Genomic DNA, 18,795 nt, shown 5'->3' with positions numbered 1-18,795 from the left:
ATGTATCTAAAATCTATTTTAATATTTTTTATTCAAAATATTTTAAAACTCTAAATTTAATTAATTATTATAACTTTAATTCTATTATTAGTTTTTCATTAATCCATTCTATGTATTAGATATATTAAAAAATGATATTAAAATATACAATTATTATTTATGATGTTTAATTTAAAGATTTAGTCACTTATTCATTATTAATAAACCAAATTAATTTTTTAGCTCTATATATATATTTAGTTAAATCTTTTTCATATTATTGCTTCTTTTATCCAGCGCATAAAGTTAAAGCTTATTTTATTTTAATTTATATATACTTATAAATATTCTATTTATTTCTTTAAAATACCTTTTGTCATTTTTTGTATTGCTTATTGTAGTATTTCTATATTTTGTTATTGTTTCCCTTATAGAGCTAATAGTTAACCAATAATTAAATGACCTTTTATATTATAATTGTTTATTTGTACTGATTTTTCTGCATCTTATAAAGCCTTAAAATATTAAAATTCAATTTAATTTTTTTTTTTTTTACTAATTATATTTAATTTAATGATTTATAAGCTCTTGCTCTATTAGAATATAAAATACTATTACTTTAATCAATTTCCTTTTTATATTTTAAGCAAATTAAAATTTTAAATAATTTTTTTAAAAGTTTAAATGTAAAAAAATATTTAAATATAGTAAATATATATGATATTTTTTTTTACTATTGCTTATGAATACATATTTACTGCAATTTAATATTCACCGTCGTTATAACATTAGTTGCCTTTTTCTTTTAAATCTTAAGCTTTTTGATTTTTCATTTATTTACTTTTTATATATATTTACTTATTCTAAAAATATATTAAAATGAATTTATTTTATTAATTTTTAAATCAATTAATTTATAATAAATAGTAAAATACAATTTTCTTCAAAAAATATTTTATTTAAAATAAATTAAATAAAATAAATAAATTAATATATATGGAATAATATGAAAATATAAATGAAATGCTTTTAGGTTTTGAAAAAACTATAATGAATATAAAAGAAAAAGATCCATTATCAAGATAAAAAGCATTAGCAAAAAATAATACAATATTAAAATAAATAAATTCCGAAATAAGCAATTACAAAATGGAATTGGATGGTTTAGAAAAAGGAGAGTCAAAAAAATATTAAGAAAAATTAAAACAACTAAAAGATAAATATAAATAATTAAAAAGCTAATTCGAATAAATAAAAAATGAAGGCACTGAACGTGAATAACTATTTAAAGAAAAAGCAAAATAAGAAGAAGAAGATCTATAAAATATGAAAGGATAAGAAATTATATAAAAAGCTAATAAAATGTAAAATGACGGATTAGATATTTTAAACGATATTGAAAAAATGGTTATTTAATAAAATGAGTTAGCTGATTAGATTAATGAATAATTAAATGCTTAAATTGAAAAACTAGATAATATGACTGAAGATTTTAAATAAACTTAAAATGAACTAAATAGGGCTGGAAGATATATTAGATTTTTCGCTACTTAAATGTATACAGATAAAATATTGCTTTGTTTAGTTGGCTTAATTGTTATTACAGTTATTGTTTTAATTATTCTTACTTCTTTAGATATTGGAGGCAAAAAATGATTTTTTTATTAACTAAAAATTAACTATTATTAAATGTTTATAATTTTTATTTATTATCTTTTGTTTCTTAATTACTATAAAAAAGTTTTAAAAATTTATTTTATCAATATAATATAATTTAATTAAATATAATATTTTATAAACTTTGTTAATAATATTGTCAATTCAAAATTAATAAAATCTAATTAATAATTTTTTAGGAAAATTTAGTATTAAAATCAATTAAAATATTAAGGTAATATTTGAAAATTAATTATAAATATATATTTTAAAGTTGAATTTTATAATTTTTTATTATTTATTAAAAATTTTTCGAAAAAAATAAATAATTATTATTTTATATTGTAAGTTTATAAATAAATTTTAAAATTGTGTTTATTCTTTTTTTTTTTTTTTAATTTAATAAAAAGAAAATGTAAATAATAATAAATTATTTAAATTTAATATGAATTAAATTAGTAAATAAAATTAAACTTACTACTAGATAATACTTAATTGCTGATTTTGGTATAGAAAATAAATTATTTAAGTTAAATATAATTTATAAAAGCTGCTTTTAATAAATAAAATCAATTTTTTGAATATCCTTCAGAAATTAGAAAAACACTTAAACTTTTATTATCTTTTTTTGCTTATCTAAAATATCAATATATAAAAAAATATTAAATTATTTATTGAACAGGAACAACTGAATGAACAATATAATAAAATAAATTAACAAAGTATTAAATATTGAGTAAAAACATTTGTTTTTTATTTTGAAAGGAAGAAACTAACTTCGCTTAAAATATCAAGATCTAAATAAAAATAAGCTTTCAAAATAATGAAATTTCGCAAACAAAAAGTAAAAATTGCATTGATTAATATTGCTAAAAATACTTAGTTAAAAAACAAATAAATATAAAAATGTTTATAAGCTAATTCATAAAATCTAATAGTTATTAAGGCTAAAATAGAATATTGTTATTTTCGATTAATGTTATAATATTTGTAAATAAGTCAAATAAATTAAAAGAGAATAACATAAATAAATTAAATAATTTAATAAAAAATTTAATTCTTTATTTTAAAATAAGGTTAAAACATAATAGTTGTTCTAGAAAGTAATTATGTATATGAAAACTCTTTAGATATTAAGATTCATAAGGAAATAAATTAAATTATTTAATTATTTTTTCATAAAAATAAAATAAAGTTATAAAATTTATAATTCAAATAATAATGACATGATTTTTTTTTTAATTTTTTATTTTATTAGTATTTTAAATGAATAAAATAAAATAATTTTTGGAGGTGAATTTTAAAACAAAAGATAATAATTTTATTATTCATATGCCGAAAATAATTAAGTATTTAAGCTTTGGATCATAACTGGAAAAAAATTAATATTTATAATAATAAAATAGTTATAATTTCATAATTTTAACTTCTAGAAGGCTTTGACTTTTTGAATAGTTATAAAATAATATTAGAATTAAAATTCTACAGTATGTTACTTCAAATTATTAATATGAATAATATACATAATAATTTATTAATTAAGTAATAAACAAAGAAAATTATTAAAAGTATGAATATTTGTAATAATACTAATTAAATTTAAAATGCATATAGAATATAAAATATGTTATAAGAGTTTTACAAAAAAAATATTAAGGCATTTAATTGTTTTTTGAAAATTATAATTATAAAATAATAAATTATATTCATAAATATAATATTTTCTTTGAAAAAAAATCTTCGGACTAGCTGAAAATGAAGTTTAAATAATATAAAATAAATTATTAAAATTAAAGAGTAAAATGCTAATATTTATGTGTTAAAAGAGAAAAATATCAGAAATTATAATCTGAAATATAAATAAGCAAGATTGAAATTATTTTAAAGAGTTCTTTTAAAAATTTAAGATATAATAAAATATAAATAAAATCTTAATATTTTAATAAGAGACAAATAAAAATTTAATTAATATAAAAAATAAAAATTAAAAAAGAACACATTTCAAATAAAATAAATTAAAGATAAATTAAAAATATATTATATTATATCATAATCAAATAATTTTAAATAAAAAAAATGTTTTAATATATAAAAAAAAGAAAATATATAAAAATAAAAATAAAAAATATTTATTAAATATTAAAAAAGAAAATTTACAATAATTTAATATAAAATGAAATAATAAATATAAAAAAAAAAATTATATATAAATAAAAAGATGTATTTTTAAATATGTATTTTGGTTAAAATTAAAAAATAAAATAAAATAATAATATTAATAAAATATAAATAAAAAAAATATAAAAAAAATATATAAATATATATAATATATATATTATTTATATATAAATATTTAGAAATATATAACATAAAATTAAATAATATTTCTATCACAGATTTTTTTATATTTAAATTTTTTATAAACCATTTTTTTACTAATAAACTAATGAATTAATCTTTAATAATAATATATACTTAAATTCTTTTTTTTTTTAATATTAAAATAATTCTTTACTTTTTTTTCATTTGTGTCTATAAAAATAATTTATATTATTAAATATATAATTTAAAAAAATGAGAATTAATGGATTTACACCATTCTCTATGGAAGAAGAGTATTAAGGAGCACATATAGATGAAGATGGTTTTATTTAATTTACAAAGGCTAAAAAACGTTTTACAAAAGAAGATTAAATATATGGAGTTTTTATGGAAGAAAGCGAATAAGAGAAAAAACCTATAATTAACTTCAAATAAAATGGATTATAAAATATGTTTAGAAAAGGTGGAGAAATATTGTATAATCCAAGTAAATAGACAGTAAAAGTAAAAGAAAAAAAGAAAAAGAAAGTTACTTTTGACGAAGAAAATTTAAAAGAAAACTTTGTTTTGGCCAAACAAGCAAGAGAAAATTTTAATCCATTATAATATTTAAATGATGAAGATGATGAAGATTTAAATGAATTCGATTACAAAGAAAAAAGTGAGGAAATATAAAACGGAGATGATTAAGAAGAAGAATCAGACGAGTAAGTATAAGAAATAATTGTGAAAAAAATAAAATTAAATAATGTATAAGAATAAAAAGAAGTAGTTAAACACGAAGAAATAAGATAAAAAAAAATTTTCGATTTCAAATTAAAAAATTCTTAAATAGAAGAAAAATTCGAACAAAATTTTAATTTACCAATTAGTTTTGGAAAAAAAGGTATATAAAAAAATGAAAAGATAGAAAAAAAAGAGTTATAAAAGAAATTTATTCCTTCCAAAGAAGAAATTGAATAATAAAATAGTTACGGAAAAGGGTATAATATGTTAGTAAAAATGGGATATAAATAAGGAAAAGGATTAGGAAAAAATGAATAGGGAATAGCTAAACCTATAGATGCGTTTTAGAAATAAAATTTCGTACTTAAAGAAAATATAGAAGAAATAAAGAAAGAAAATAAAAAAATATTAAAAAATTTAAATATCGATGTTGATAATAGTGATAAAGATGATGAAGATTTTGATGAAATTTTAATTGAGAAAATTTATTAGAAAAAAAATAAAAATAATTAAAAGAAAAATTATGGTAATAAATTTTTTGAATATTTAGAAAATAAAAATCTGAGTTAAAAAAAATTAAATAATAATGCTTTTTAATAAAAATAAAAAAAAAAATAACAAGAAGAAAAAGAAAAAGGAGAAATAGAAAAATTTTCAATTAAAAAGAAAGATTATGATTATTCTTAATAAATTTATTCTTTACGTTAAAGCAATAATATTTCATCAAATATTATTAAGCCTCTTAATAATATTTCAGGAATTTTTAATACTTATGTCATAATGAGTAAATTTGATAAAGTTTAGGCCAAGAAACTTGATTTTGAGTAAAAAATATAAAACGAAAAAGACAAAATAATTAATTATTAATATTTCTAAGAACAATTAAAGCAAAAAATATAAGAAAAATAACAAAATTAGCAAGAAACAATTTGTATATTGAAAATGCTAAAAGAAATTAATGAAAAAAAAGGAGAAAAAGAATAATTTTTAACAAAGGAATTTCAAGAAATATTCCAAAAATCTCCAAAATATTTTATTTTTTACAAACTTCATTATTTATTGATAAAATTGTTCATTAAAAAATTTGAAAAAAAATGTCAGAAATCCTTTATTTTCAATAAATAATAGATTTTGGAAATTTTAAAAGAAATATATGAAATAAAAAAACTATTAAAAAATACATTGTTGCATTAATAAAATGAAAAACTTGAAATTTATGAAAAAGAATTAGAATTTGAAGTAAAACTTAGACGAGAAAATAATTTAAATGAATAAAATAAACTTTTATTGTAAGAAAATATAAAATTTTTAATTGAAAAATGTTTTTTAGAAGAATTAAGAAAGTTTTTAATTATTGAATTTAATCCTACAAACTTAAAGGAAAATTTAGAGATTATAGATGTGCTTGAAGAAGTTTCTAAAATTTATAATTTGGATAATATTTTATAGAATGTGATAATCCCGAAACTAATTTTTTTTATTAATAAAGAAGATTTGGATATAAAAACCGAGTTATGGATTAAACCTTGGCTTGCATTGGTTTAAAAAGAAGATTTAGTAGATATTAAGAATATTATTTTATAAAAATATAGTTTGAAATTATAAAAATGGGAATTTTTTGATGATGATTGTGAAAAATTATTGGATTTAATAAAAGTATGGAAGGAGTTTTTGGGAGAGAAAGAAATTTAAAAAATTCTTTTAAAATTCGTTATACCAAAAATACAATTTTTTTTAAATTAATTCGAATTAAATCCTTTCTAATAATAATAATTAGATAAGTTTAAAATATTTGTGTAAATTTGTAAAAATTTAGAAGAAAGTATAATATTAGATTTAATCGGAGATGGATTTTTAATTTAAATGGCAGAAATTTTAAGCGAATGGATTTAAGAAGAAAATAAAGAAGAAGCAAAAAATTGGGTTTTAGGATGGGAATAAATGTTAGGATAATAATTAATGAGTATTTAAGGAATAAAAGATATATTTAAATAATTTTATGATAAAATTTAAAATAAAAATAAATGATAATCATTTATATATAAAAATATTTATATGTTAAGATTATATAAAAAAATTAAAGAAATAATGATAAATATATAAATATATAAATATAAAAATATATAAATATATAAATATATATATACATTTATATATATATTTGTAATTTATTTATACTATTATATATTTTTTTTTATTCTCTGTTTTTAAATTAATTTAATATTATAATATCTAATTACTATGATATTTATTTATTTAATTTTTTTTTTTATATTTCTCTATTTTATTTTAATATATAGATATTAAAATAATATATTAATATAATATTTTCTTTTTCATAATCTGCTGCTTTAATTTATGTATTTTATTAAAAGATATTTATTTTTATAAATAATTAAATTAATTTCTACAAACATTTTTAAAAGAATAAGTTTATTTTCTTATATTTTTTCTTTTTGTGTAATAATTTTTTTACTTAATATATAAGATATAATAATCTTATTAATTATATATATTATTCATTCATTAATTAATATTTTATTTTTTTTAAATTGTTTGAATTAAAAAGCTTATTAACATCAGCTATATTTACTAACCATTAAAGCATATTAAATACCTTTTCATAATTGTTATAACCTTTTTTAAATAAATGATTTTCATTTATTTGTATATCTTCATATTCTATTTAAGGTATTTTTTAATTATTTGTCTCAATTTTTTCTTTTTATCCTTTTAAAATAATATATAATATTTTTATTATTGTTAAATATATATTTTACTTATATTTATTATTTATTTGGGTATATAATTTCAAATAATCCTTTCTCATTATTAATAAGATATCTAAAATCATCAGTACTAAAAACATTTAATTGTGCAAAATTTAATTTCATTATATTTTTTTAAAGTGCAATCATAAAGTCTTTACTACAAGAAGCTAAAGTAAAAATGATTAAATCTGTACAAATTCTTCTTTACATATTTTTCCTTTTTTATATTTTATAATTAATAATTTAAATTATAAAAAACTTTATATAAAATAATACGGTTATACTAAATTATGAAAATTAGTTCCGTAATTAAGTTTAAGTTTGAAAATATTTCTAATAGCTTTTAAACCTAAAAATCTAAGTAAAGATTTATAATCATAGCTTTAATTTACTAATTTTTTTAATTTCTCAACAAACATATTTCTTTCATTTTAATTCATATTAACTCTAAAAATCAATGGTTCAAATTTTTCCATTAAAAAAATATTTGAATTAATAATTCTTATTTTTGGAGGAGATATATGTAATACTTATTCTTTATTTAAAAATACTGATGCATGATCATATTCTATATCTATTGCTTTTCTGAAAAGTCCATAGATACTACTTTATGTTTTTGTTAATACTATATCACCTTCCTGTATATTTTCTTTTAATTATTAACTATGTTAGAACTCTTCGATTGTAAAAGTTTTATTGTTTTCTTATCCAAAAGCCAGTGAGTCTGGAGAAAAAAGTTTAAATAATTTAAAAAATATGTTATCGAGGTTAAACATTTATTTTTTATAAGTTAAAAAAAATATTAATAAAATTACTAACTTTTTTTAAAAAAAATATAAAATATATTTTTAGTATATAATTATTTATCTTTATAATAATTTTTATTTTTTTCAATATATATCGTTATCATATTATTAATCTTCATTTTTATCCTTGTCAATTCTCGACGAATTTTACATTCTTTTTCCATTTACCCAGTAACCTTTTCCAATTCTACCATCATGGGCAACAACAGTTCCTTCACCATTTTATTTATTATTTTTCCATTCTCCAACATATTTTTTTCCATCAGGATAAATCATTTCACCTTAACCGCATTTTTAATCATCTACAAAATTGCCTTTTTTTATTTTTTTATTATTTAATAAAAAAAAAATAACCTTTATAAACTTTTTTATTATGATAATAAAGTTCTCCATATCCATTCATTTTATTATTTTACCAATTACCTAAATATTTTTTTCCATCTTTAAAATAATGAGTACCAAAACCTTAAATCATTCCATTTTCGAAATCTCCTTCGTAATAAGATCCTTCTTCATTTTTCCAAACAAGCTTTCCTTTGCCATGTTTTAATCCATTATAAAAATACCCTTCATATGTAAAATATTATTATTATTCTTTTCCAAACCCGTGTTATTTATCTTCTACCCAATCTCCTTCATATATTTATCCATCTATATGTACAAATATACCTAAAATTTAAAAAAATTATAATTGAATAAATTATTTAATTAAAATCTACCTTTTCCTTAAGCTCTATCATTAACCCATTATCCTTAATAATAATCTCCGTCTGCATGGATTAATCGTCCGTTTCCATTTGCTTTATCATTTTCCCAATCTCCTTAATAAACAGAACCATCTGACCAATATTACTTTCCTCTTCCATGTCTTTTTCCATTAAGCCATTATCCTTTATATACAGCCTCTGATTAAATAAATTTATAAGGAGGTAACCTTATTAAATCTTTAAATTCAGGTCTTAAGGGCCAATTGTACTTTTAACTTAAAATTTATTCTACTTAGATTTTATCAGTTTATGGATTTTTATTGTATGGAATTGCTATTTTTTGGGAAGGAATATGTTCTAATTATTAACTTTTTAAAATTTTAACGTTTTCACGTTCTTATTTTCCTCGAACATATGATTATATTTTGACTATTTTTTATTGGGTTGGATTATCACAATAATAATTTGATATTTTCATATAATCTACATTTTGTTTATCAAATTTTGTTGTTCTTGTATCTGATTAGCAGCAACCCTATTTTTCGTTTTATTTTTATTTATTTAAATATTTTTATATATATATATATTTTTTAAAAAATAAATATAATAAAAGTAAATTAATATTTTATATTAATTTATAAAAAATTATTATTGAATTTTTTTTTTTTTTCTTAATATATTTTATTAATAAATTAAATAAAATTATTTTTATTTGACAATTTTCAATTTTATTTTTTAAATATTTATAAAAAATTTAATTAAATTTGATTGCAAATATATATATAAACATGTTTTTAATATAAAAATAAATAATTTAATTATTTTTTTTTTTAAAAAAAAAAACTAATAATAAGAAAAAAGTATTAAATAATTAATTTAAAAATATATATAATTATTTATATTTTAAAATAATATATATATATATATATTTATATATTTATTTATATATATATTTATTTATTTTATTTAATTTGTTATATTATTGATATATAAATTCTAATTTTAATTTATTTTTTCTTTTAAAAATTTATTTATGAATTTTTATAAATATATAATTTCTTTTGTTTATTTAAAAAAGTAAATATTAGTTTTTTCCATAAAAAATAGTCACTATTTATTATTTTTAAAATTTGAAACATTAATATCTTAATATTTTTTGTTTAATTATTATTTAGATAGAAGTAGTTCAATTAATAAATTAATTTATTTTTAAATTATTATAATAATTTTAATAATATACAAAAATACATTATTTAAGATATTTTAATTAATTAAATATTTTGAATAATATAAAAAAAAACTAAGTTTTAATCTTAAATTATAATAAGTAATAATTTCAAAGGAAATTTTAAAACAAAATAAGAATAATCTAATGTAATTAATTTATTTAAAAAATGATAATATTTTCAATAAATAGTTTTAATCATAATTATTATTATTAAAATTAAAATAATATATTTCAAAAATTTAACTAAACAATTAAACGATAAAAATGATTTTGTTATTAATTTTATTTTATAATTAATATGAGTATGATTGATTTTTGTTTTTTTGTTTTAAAAAAAAAATAATAATTATTATATAAAAATAAATTATAAAATATATATATATATATATAAATATATTTTAATTTTTTTCATTTTTATAAATTTTTTAATTATTAATATAATTGCTTATTTATTTCTCGTTAATTTTATAATGCTAACTCTTTGTCAGTTAATAGTTCGGTTAAATTATTTACCTTTAATTATTAATTTTTTTTTTTTTGTAAAATAATTAAAATAAAAAAAAGTAATTACAATATTTTAAAACATTTATTAATTTCCTATAGTTGATATATTTTTTTCATTTGTTTATTTTAAATCTTTTACATATGTCTAACTAAGTCTTTTTTAAAAAAATAATAAAATAAATAAACATAATAATACTAACTTATCAAATTATATTTCTAGTGAACTTATTTTTTTTTTAAGATCATCGATTTCCAGAATTTTATTTTATAGTTAATTTTTAAGAATCTCCATAATAGAAATATCTATGTTTTCATTTTTTTAAATATTTTACTTTTATATACTAGTATTTAAATGCAAAGTTTATTTTCCATCGATATTAATTTAATTATTAGAAGAGATTTTTTCTTATTATAAGCTATTATATTTTTTATTCATATGGTTAATTTAATTTTATAAGTTCTCATTTTCATTAATTAATTCTTCACTTTTAATTTATATTTAATTAATTTATGCTTAAAGTTAATAATTTTTTTTAATCCAACATTACATTTAAACTTATATTAATTAAATTTCATTAAAATACTTTTCTATTTCTTATTATTTGGCTAGTTCATTAAATTAAATTTATTTAGTTTATTCTTCATTTTATTTTTTTAAATTTTCAATTTCTTCATCTTTTTTTTCAAGTTCATTTCTCAAACTTTCGATTTGTTATAAAAAAAAAATTTTTCATTCAAAAATTATTAATGAACTTTATCTAATTATTCGATTTTTTAATGTTCTTCGTAGAATTTCTCTTTTATTTCTTTTGTTTGCATTTCTAAAAGTTCGATTTTTTATTCGTGCCTTTCGATTATTCTTTCATATTTTTATAATTGAATTTTTAAAATTTATTTTTCTTATTAAACTTAGGAAAGTTCTTTTACTAATTTATTTATTTTAAATTATTGTTCGTAAACTTAACTTTATATCATATTCGTATTTTCCTGAATTTTGTCATTACTATTTTATTTCAAACATAAAATTCTTAAAGCAATTGCAATCACATCCCTTCTTGAATTATTTTCAGCTTATAACGTATATTTATTTTTCTAAAAATCTAATTAAAATAAATTATTTGTTTTTTTTATTATTTTTATTTGAGGCTAATATTCTTCTAAATTACATTCTGTGTTAAATTCTATATTATTATCATTTATACTTAATTTTATTTTTTCTTAATCTAATTCTAGTATGCAATCTTGGGGTAAATGTATTTAATGTTATTCCTCTTTTTCAATATTTAACAGTTTTGTTAATATTTTTACCCTTCCTGCTTCTAATAATTCCTATACTTCTTCTTCTATATTTTGATTCAATTCAATTATTTCACTTTCTATTTTTAAACATTCACCTTAAAATTCGTCATTTTCTAATTAAGGTGTTGCTTCTACTAAAATTCTTTTATATTTAATATTTAATAAATTTATATATTTATAATTAACTATACTATGTGTTTATATCATCTGTATTTAGCTAATAAAAGGCACCAGTTACACCTTCTATTTATATTATTTTTCCATCTTTATATTTATTGTACCATTTACATACTATTGGTATAGGATAATTTACTATTTTTTTTTTTTTTTTATAAATGATTTGTTTGTTACTGTTTTTTTCTAAAATTGCTTCTGCTATTAACATTTCGGATATATATTTTCCCCCTTTTAATGTAAAGTTAAAGTGTGATTGATTATATATATTTTTATCTGAATCGCTATCCAGAATTTTCATTATTCTATCTTTAATTATTTACATTTTTATTTATATTTATGTTTATTTTTTTTATTTTTTTATCTTTTTTATTTATACAAACAAAATAAGAGTACTAAATCAGTATTTTTTTAAAAATACTAAGCCTTAAATATATTCAATATAAATTTAATTTTTAAAAATTAAAATAAATAAATATATATATAAAAAAAGAGAAAAAAATTAAACTTTTTAAAAAATATATTTTATACTTATTTAATAAATATATATATGAATATTTTATAATAATAAATTATTTATTAATTTATAACTTTAATTAAAAAAATTTAAATATCCGATTTCTAATAAGTTTTTCTCATAAAATTATTTATTAGCAAATGTTAGGTTTAAATCTCTATGTTTTTCATCTTATTTAAATCGTATAAATGACATAAAAAATGATGTTCTATAATAATAACACCAACACCAGTATTTTCTGGAAATTTATGTTGCCATTATAGTTTTCCAATTCGAAATCGGGGATAAAACTTCAATACAATGTGTGTAAGTTTTAACTGCTTCTTCTTCTAAATATCCGACTACTCTATGACAAACCTTAGGGAAAAACATATATAAAATACTAAATAGACCGACGTATCCAAATTGTGCAAAAACTACTCCCATTCTGAATAAAGGAGAAGGTTTTTAGACTTTCATAAAAGTCAACAAATGCATTCTTTCATTTTCTGCCTCTTCTAATAACGTATGTATCCATCCATAATCTCTTTACATGTTTCTTAAAGAAGTTAAATTACGATGCATAGCAGCTACAAAACCAGGAACTCCAGCTACTGTTTCTAAAAACAGCATTCTATTTAACCATTTTTTCTCTGAAATAGGTTTAGTTTTATCTTACCAAGGGAATATTTGTTTGTAACCACTCATAATATCAAACGAATATATTAATGAATTTATTTCTAATACAATAGGGTTACTTTTATATCTTTTTCTTAATATTCAGTTAATATAATATGAGATAAATACCAAGTATGTTTCTTTCATGATAATTTCTTTAACTTCTTTAACTTTTTTTACTTTAATTCATCAATCAAGTCAGTCTTTTTGAAAATACAAAATTATAATACGTTTATTATCTTGTAAAAAATTATAAAGATTTTGATTATTATATATTTATTATAGTAAATTTGTATTTTTTTTATCAATTTTTGTTAATATTTCTTTACTTAAAATAATTTATTTTTAGAAGAATAATTTTGTTTTTTGTTCATTTTGGGTATAAATTTTTGTATAATAAATATTTTAATTTATATTTATATTAAAATAATTATAGAAATCATGTTACAATAATAATTCTGGTTTTTATGAATAAAATAATTAAATTAATTAATATTTATAAAATAATAAATTTTTTCTCATAATAATAAATATTAAAATAAAATTTATATTAATTATATCAGTTTTATGATTAATTTTATCTAAAAAATAAAAATATTATGATTTTGATTTTCTTTAAAATAGAAAAAATAATGTAAGAATTTTAAGAAATTTATAGAAAAGCAAAGAAATAAAAAATAAAAAAAATAAAAAATGAAAAAAATAAAATAAAATATAAAATATAAAAAAATAAATGATAATAAAGCAATAACTATTGTTTTTAAAATATATATATAAAAATAAGATATAAATAATAAAAAAGATAAGAATAAATTATAATAATTATAAAAACCCTTTCTTTTTTATCAATGTCCTGGAGGAAATTAATTTTTATCTAAAATTTATTTATCAGCTAATGTGTGGTTTACATCCCTATGATGCTCTTCATCTTTTCTAATAGCATAAATTACATCTAAAAGTGATGCATTGTCAGATAAATACCAATAGTTTCTGGAAATCTATGGTGCGACCATAGTTTTCCAATGCGAAATCGGGGATCCTTCCTAATTAATAACTTCAATACAATGTGTGTAAGTTTTAACTGCTTCTTCTTCTAAATATCCGACTACTCTATGACAAACCTTAGGGAAAAACATATATAAAATACTAAATAGACCGACGTATCCAAATTGTGCAAAAACTACTCCCATTCTGAATAAAGGAGAAGGTTTTTAGACTTTCATAAAAGTCAACAAATGCATTCTTTCATTTTCTGCCTCTTCTAATAACGTATGTATCCATCCATAATCTCTTTACATGTTTCTTAAAGAAGTTAAATGACGATGCATAGCAGCTACAAAACCAGGAACTCCAGCTACTGTTTCTAAAAACAACATTCTATTTAACCATTTTTTCTCTGAAATAGGTTTAGTTTTATCTTACCAAGGGAATATTTGTTTGTAACCACTCATAATATCAAATGATAATCTTAAAGATTATATAAATATATTAGCAAAAGAATCTCCAATTGTACTAGGCTATAGATGAGTAATTTTAACATCTTTAACTTCATTTTCAGTCCATATAGGATGAGGCATGTGCCATGTTTCTTTCTAAATTATTTCTTGAGCTGCTTAAGCTTTTCTCTATTTTTCTTCATCTGTCATTAAGAAATTTGAAAAATTAAAATATGGTTATTAAATAATAACCAAGATTTTAGATTTAAATAACTAAGAACTTTTATGTATTAACATATTAAATATTTTATTGTTTATTTATTTTTTTGATTTTTATTTAATATTTTATTAATTAATTTATTAATAAAAGTATTAAATTATTTATATTTATTTATTTATTTATTTATATATATATATATATATATATATATATTAATATATATGTTTTTATATTTTTTTAAATATATATATTTAATTACACATATAGTTTTATATATTTTATTTTATATATAATTATTTTTTATTTCTAATAATAATTAATTGATTTTTTTTTTCAATTTTTTTTTAATTTATTATATTAATTTTTTTTTATTTTTTTTATATAATATGTAAAATGAATATTCTAGAAAACTAAATAAATTATATATAATATTAAATATTAAAAATAATTAAATATTTTTTATAATATTTATATTATTAATTTTTAATTCTATATATATATATTAACATATTCCATATTTTTTTTTTTTAATCATTATTCATTATTCATTTTTTTTTTTTTTTTTTTTTATTTAGAAATAAATCAAAAAATTTAAAACATAATATCTTTTTTTAAATTAAAATCTATTTTGTAATAATATTCATTTTAATTTTATATTTAAAATCTTAATAATTTTTTATTATTATATTATTATTATTTTTTATATCAAATATATATAAAAATATATATATAATATTAGAAATTAATATAATAACAAATACTAAAATTTTATAATTTTTTCTTATATTAAATTTATTTTTATCATAATTTAAATTTAATAAATAATTCTATTTTATTTTTAATTTAAATAAAAAAAAATAGAAAACAATTTTAATATTTATAATAAAAAAATTCATTTTGCATCATTGGCGATAAACTTAGCATAAAGAAGCGAATCCTTTTAAATATCTAAACTAAACATAGCATAGCAAACAAAAAATACTAAAGCTGTAAAGAAAAATCCAAACCAAGCTCTCAAAACATAAGATTATGAATATTATTACTTAAAATAAAAAATTTTAAAATAAAAATTAGAAAATTTATAATAAAATACTGATTTTGTAAGTTATGAAGTTTAAGCTAAAATTCTATATTAGCTATTAGATTAAATTCTTTCGAACAAATGTGAAGAACTTAATAATTATTTTTCATTTTCTTAAATAAAAATAACTTATCCATATACATTTTCAGAAAGGAGTTTTCTATCAAAATTTTTAGTAGCCTTTTTTATAAAATTAAAAACATATATAAAAAAACGATACATTTTTTATAATTAAAGATAAAATTTCCATTGAAAGTTCAAATTCTGATTCAGAAACATTTTGTTTTAATAAAGGAAGGGAAGAAATATGAATTGTTAAGAAAGTAGGCTAATCTCCTGCAACAAATGAACTTGATAATATATTTGCAGCACAAATATCATTTAAGAATTATTTCACAGATTCTTTGTTATTTTCTGTTATTTTAATTTATTATAAACTATTTTTCTTTGATATTAAGTTTTTTTAAGCATCAAAACTATATTAAGAATCTAATACTTAATTTACACATTTTTATAATTTCATTTGTTTAAAATAATTTTTGTTAATTTAAACATCTTTTAAATATAAATTTCCCTTTTTTAATATTTAATTTGAAAGAAATATTTTATATATATTAATAAAAAAATATATATTTTTTTACGTCTTGATTTTGTAATAATTTTAAACCGAAAATATCTTAGTATTTTTCGAAAGACTATTCTTATTAAGAATAAATGTAAAATTCTTTTCTTTAATTTTCGAATTATTAAGTTTAATTGATTATTGATTATGGATTATCTTTTTTTTTTTAATAAAATAAAAATATTATTTTTTACCTAAGTTAAATATAGCGTCTAAAAGAAGATTATCTTTTTCTTCATTTAATTCGATGATTGATTAAAGAGGAGATTTCATTATTTATTATTATGAACTTTCATCTAAATCTCCTTCAATAATGAATAAATAATTCATATCCAATGGCTTTAAGACACTAGAATGTGGCTTTCCGTTTTCTTTTAAAAAGCTGATTACTTTTTGCGTAGGTTTAGAAGTTAATAAACCCATATTATGACTTAATACACTAAGATAATCTTCTTAAGATTAATTAATAACTTGAGATTAAGATTATATGTTTTCATTATAATTTAAAATATAAGAATTAAACTTTTTTGTATGACAGTCTTTATATAATATAATATTGTTTTTTTAATTTTTTTTATGGTTAGGATTAAAAAAAAGTAAAATATATTAAAATAATGTGATTTTTTACATGAAAATACTAACAAAAATACTAATGCAAGTTTCATATTTGATTTGTTGTTATAAAATGCGTGTTTTTATTTTTTTCTTATATTTTTTTTAGAAATATTAATATTATATTTTTTTTTTATTTAATTATAAACTAAATAAATTATATTTATTTTAAAGGTTTTAATTTTATTTTGTTTTTTTCTTTGTATTTGTTTAAATTATTTTTCTCCTCTTTAAATCTTTTTATTTTTTATTTTATTTAATTTAAATATAAAATAAAAATAATTAATATATATATATAAAAAAAAAATTATTATAATTAAATAAAAAAATATTTTATAAGAAATATATATAAATAAAATTAAAAATAATATTTAAAAATTTAATTTAATTAAAAAATATTAAAACATTATTTAAAATATTTTATTTTTAATTTATAATATTATAATTTTTTTTTTAATTAAATATAAAAAAATGCAAATATTTAAACCTATATAAATGAAATATTTTAACTACAAATAAAAATAAAAATAAAAATAAAAAAAATCATTATTAATATAATGATGATTAAAGATTATTTTATTTTTATAAATTTAATTTATTATTTTACTATTATTATATTTATTACTATTATTATTAAAAAATTACTTTTATTAAATTTATTGATTTTAAGCATTCAATTATAACTATTATATTTATTCTGGTAATTATTATTAGGGTTATATTTATTGTTAATTTTATATTAATTTTTATTATTATAAAAGTAATAATTATTAGTATTATTATTATTATTATTATTATTATTATTATTATTATTATTATTATTATTAATTCTACAAATACATTGTTTAATTTTTTTAATGTAATTATATTTATTATTATTAATATTATTAAACAATTAAACTTTATTTGTTAAAATAAAATTATTATTAATTTAATAAATTATAATCTTATATATTTGGCATATATTAATTATTGCATAAACTTTATTTACAATAATTATTTTTCTCATTATCTTTTGATATATCTTAAATTTCTTAATTTTATTTTTTTTAATTTTAAAAATTTAAAAATCCTTCTTTTTATATATTATCTGCAGATTAATATTATTATTATATTTAATTATTAAAAAATTGATTATTTTAAGTATAATTTATATTACTATTATTTTAATTATTTAGATTTTTTATTTCAAAATCATTTAAATTAAATTAATTTACATTTCCATCTTGTATTGTATTATTTTATTAATTAATATAATTATTATTATTATTTAAATTTTTATTTTCATTTGAATTCTGCATATATTAACTTTCGTTTTGTAGAAAGCTTTCTTTATTTTCATAAACAGACAATGATTTATGTCTTAAATGATTTTAAACTTAAGGTGTGAACTAAGAAATTACTAAAAATTTGAATATTTTTATTAAATCTGCATGTTCTTATCCAATAATATCAAGGCAGACGTTTTTTTGTTCATC

The 18,795-nt window shown here is 15.9% G+C and overlaps 4 protein-coding genes across 4 annotated transcripts, besides 34 other annotated features; all 4 read right to left on the bottom strand. All coding sequences in view use genetic code 6, as the record gives it.

Annotated features, from left to right (window-relative positions):
* Positions 1–3,696: 3,696 nt before the first annotated feature.
* Positions 3,697–3,732: a microsatellite.
* Positions 3,719–3,756: a microsatellite.
* Positions 3,757–3,879: 123 nt separating this feature from the next.
* Positions 3,880–3,933: a microsatellite.
* Positions 3,884–3,965: a microsatellite.
* Positions 3,888–3,955: a microsatellite.
* Positions 3,889–3,947: a microsatellite.
* Positions 3,890–3,930: a microsatellite.
* Positions 3,916–3,953: a microsatellite.
* A 282-nt stretch (positions 3,966–4,247) lies between the features above and the next one.
* IMG5_166920 (hypothetical protein) lies at positions 4,248–5,558 on the bottom strand. Its single transcript, XM_004030086.1, has one exon. It carries the CDS (start codon positions 5,405–5,407, stop codon positions 4,769–4,771), a length of 639 nt encoding a protein of 212 aa, XP_004030134.1. The 5' UTR covers positions 5,408–5,558; the 3' UTR covers positions 4,248–4,768.
* A 1,216-nt stretch (positions 5,559–6,774) lies between these two features.
* Positions 6,775–6,825: a microsatellite.
* A 147-nt stretch (positions 6,826–6,972) lies between these two features.
* Positions 6,973–7,011: a microsatellite.
* A 1,333-nt stretch (positions 7,012–8,344) lies between these two features.
* On the bottom strand, positions 8,345–13,521 carry IMG5_166900 (hypothetical protein; the record flags this gene model as incomplete). Its single annotated transcript, XM_004030085.1, has 4 exons — positions 12,911–13,521; positions 8,980–9,165; positions 8,615–8,929; positions 8,345–8,574 (listed from the first exon to the last, which is right to left on the bottom strand). Exons 1-4 carry the CDS (start codon positions 13,374–13,376, stop codon positions 8,345–8,347), a joined length of 1,197 nt encoding a protein of 398 aa, XP_004030133.1. The 5' UTR covers positions 13,377–13,521.
* Positions 9,516–9,558: a microsatellite.
* Positions 9,842–9,898: a microsatellite.
* Positions 9,850–9,924: a microsatellite.
* Positions 9,879–9,920: a microsatellite.
* Positions 9,882–9,930: a microsatellite.
* Positions 9,894–9,936: a microsatellite.
* Positions 10,216–10,249: a microsatellite.
* Positions 12,497–12,547: a microsatellite.
* Positions 12,515–12,547: a microsatellite.
* A 483-nt stretch (positions 13,522–14,004) lies between the features above and the next one.
* Positions 14,005–14,054: a microsatellite.
* Positions 14,015–14,054: a microsatellite.
* Positions 14,015–14,080: a microsatellite.
* Positions 14,019–14,080: a microsatellite.
* Positions 14,081–14,113: 33 nt separating this feature from the next.
* Positions 14,114–14,151: a microsatellite.
* Positions 14,117–14,165: a microsatellite.
* Positions 14,166–14,191: 26 nt separating this feature from the next.
* IMG5_166890 (hypothetical protein) lies at positions 14,192–14,992 on the bottom strand (the record flags this gene model as incomplete). The annotated part of the gene is made up of 1 exon (XM_004030084.1): positions 14,192–14,992. The coding sequence occupies one exon, from the start codon at positions 14,990–14,992 to the stop codon at positions 14,192–14,194; it is 801 nt and encodes a 266-aa protein (XP_004030132.1).
* A 95-nt stretch (positions 14,993–15,087) lies between these two features.
* Positions 15,088–15,132: a microsatellite.
* A 27-nt stretch (positions 15,133–15,159) lies between these two features.
* Positions 15,160–15,256: a microsatellite.
* Positions 15,187–15,225: a microsatellite.
* Positions 15,257–15,278: 22 nt separating the features above from the next.
* Positions 15,279–15,321: a microsatellite.
* A 4-nt stretch (positions 15,322–15,325) lies between these two features.
* Positions 15,326–15,388: a microsatellite.
* Positions 15,389–15,939: 551 nt separating this feature from the next.
* Positions 15,940–17,255, bottom strand: IMG5_166880 (hypothetical protein; the record flags this gene model as incomplete). The annotated part of the gene is made up of 3 exons (XM_004030083.1): positions 15,940–16,657; positions 16,725–16,861; positions 16,900–17,255. Coding segments are annotated over 3 exons (903 nt in total), but the record flags the coding sequence as incomplete, so codon positions are not given.
* Positions 17,256–17,582: 327 nt separating this feature from the next.
* Positions 17,583–17,646: a microsatellite.
* Positions 17,647–17,830: 184 nt separating this feature from the next.
* Positions 17,831–17,857: a microsatellite.
* Positions 17,858–18,033: 176 nt separating this feature from the next.
* Positions 18,034–18,144: a microsatellite.
* Positions 18,084–18,144: a microsatellite.
* Positions 18,145–18,795: the final 651 nt, after the last annotated feature.

Source organism: Ichthyophthirius multifiliis (assembly GCF_000220395.1).
Source record: "Ichthyophthirius multifiliis unplaced genomic scaffold scaff_1120509251243, whole genome shotgun sequence".
Classification (NCBI taxonomy): Eukaryota; Ciliophora; class Oligohymenophorea; order Hymenostomatida; genus Ichthyophthirius; species Ichthyophthirius multifiliis.
Note: the sequence above shows the minus strand (reverse complement) of the source record. Positions and strands in the feature narration are given on the sequence as shown.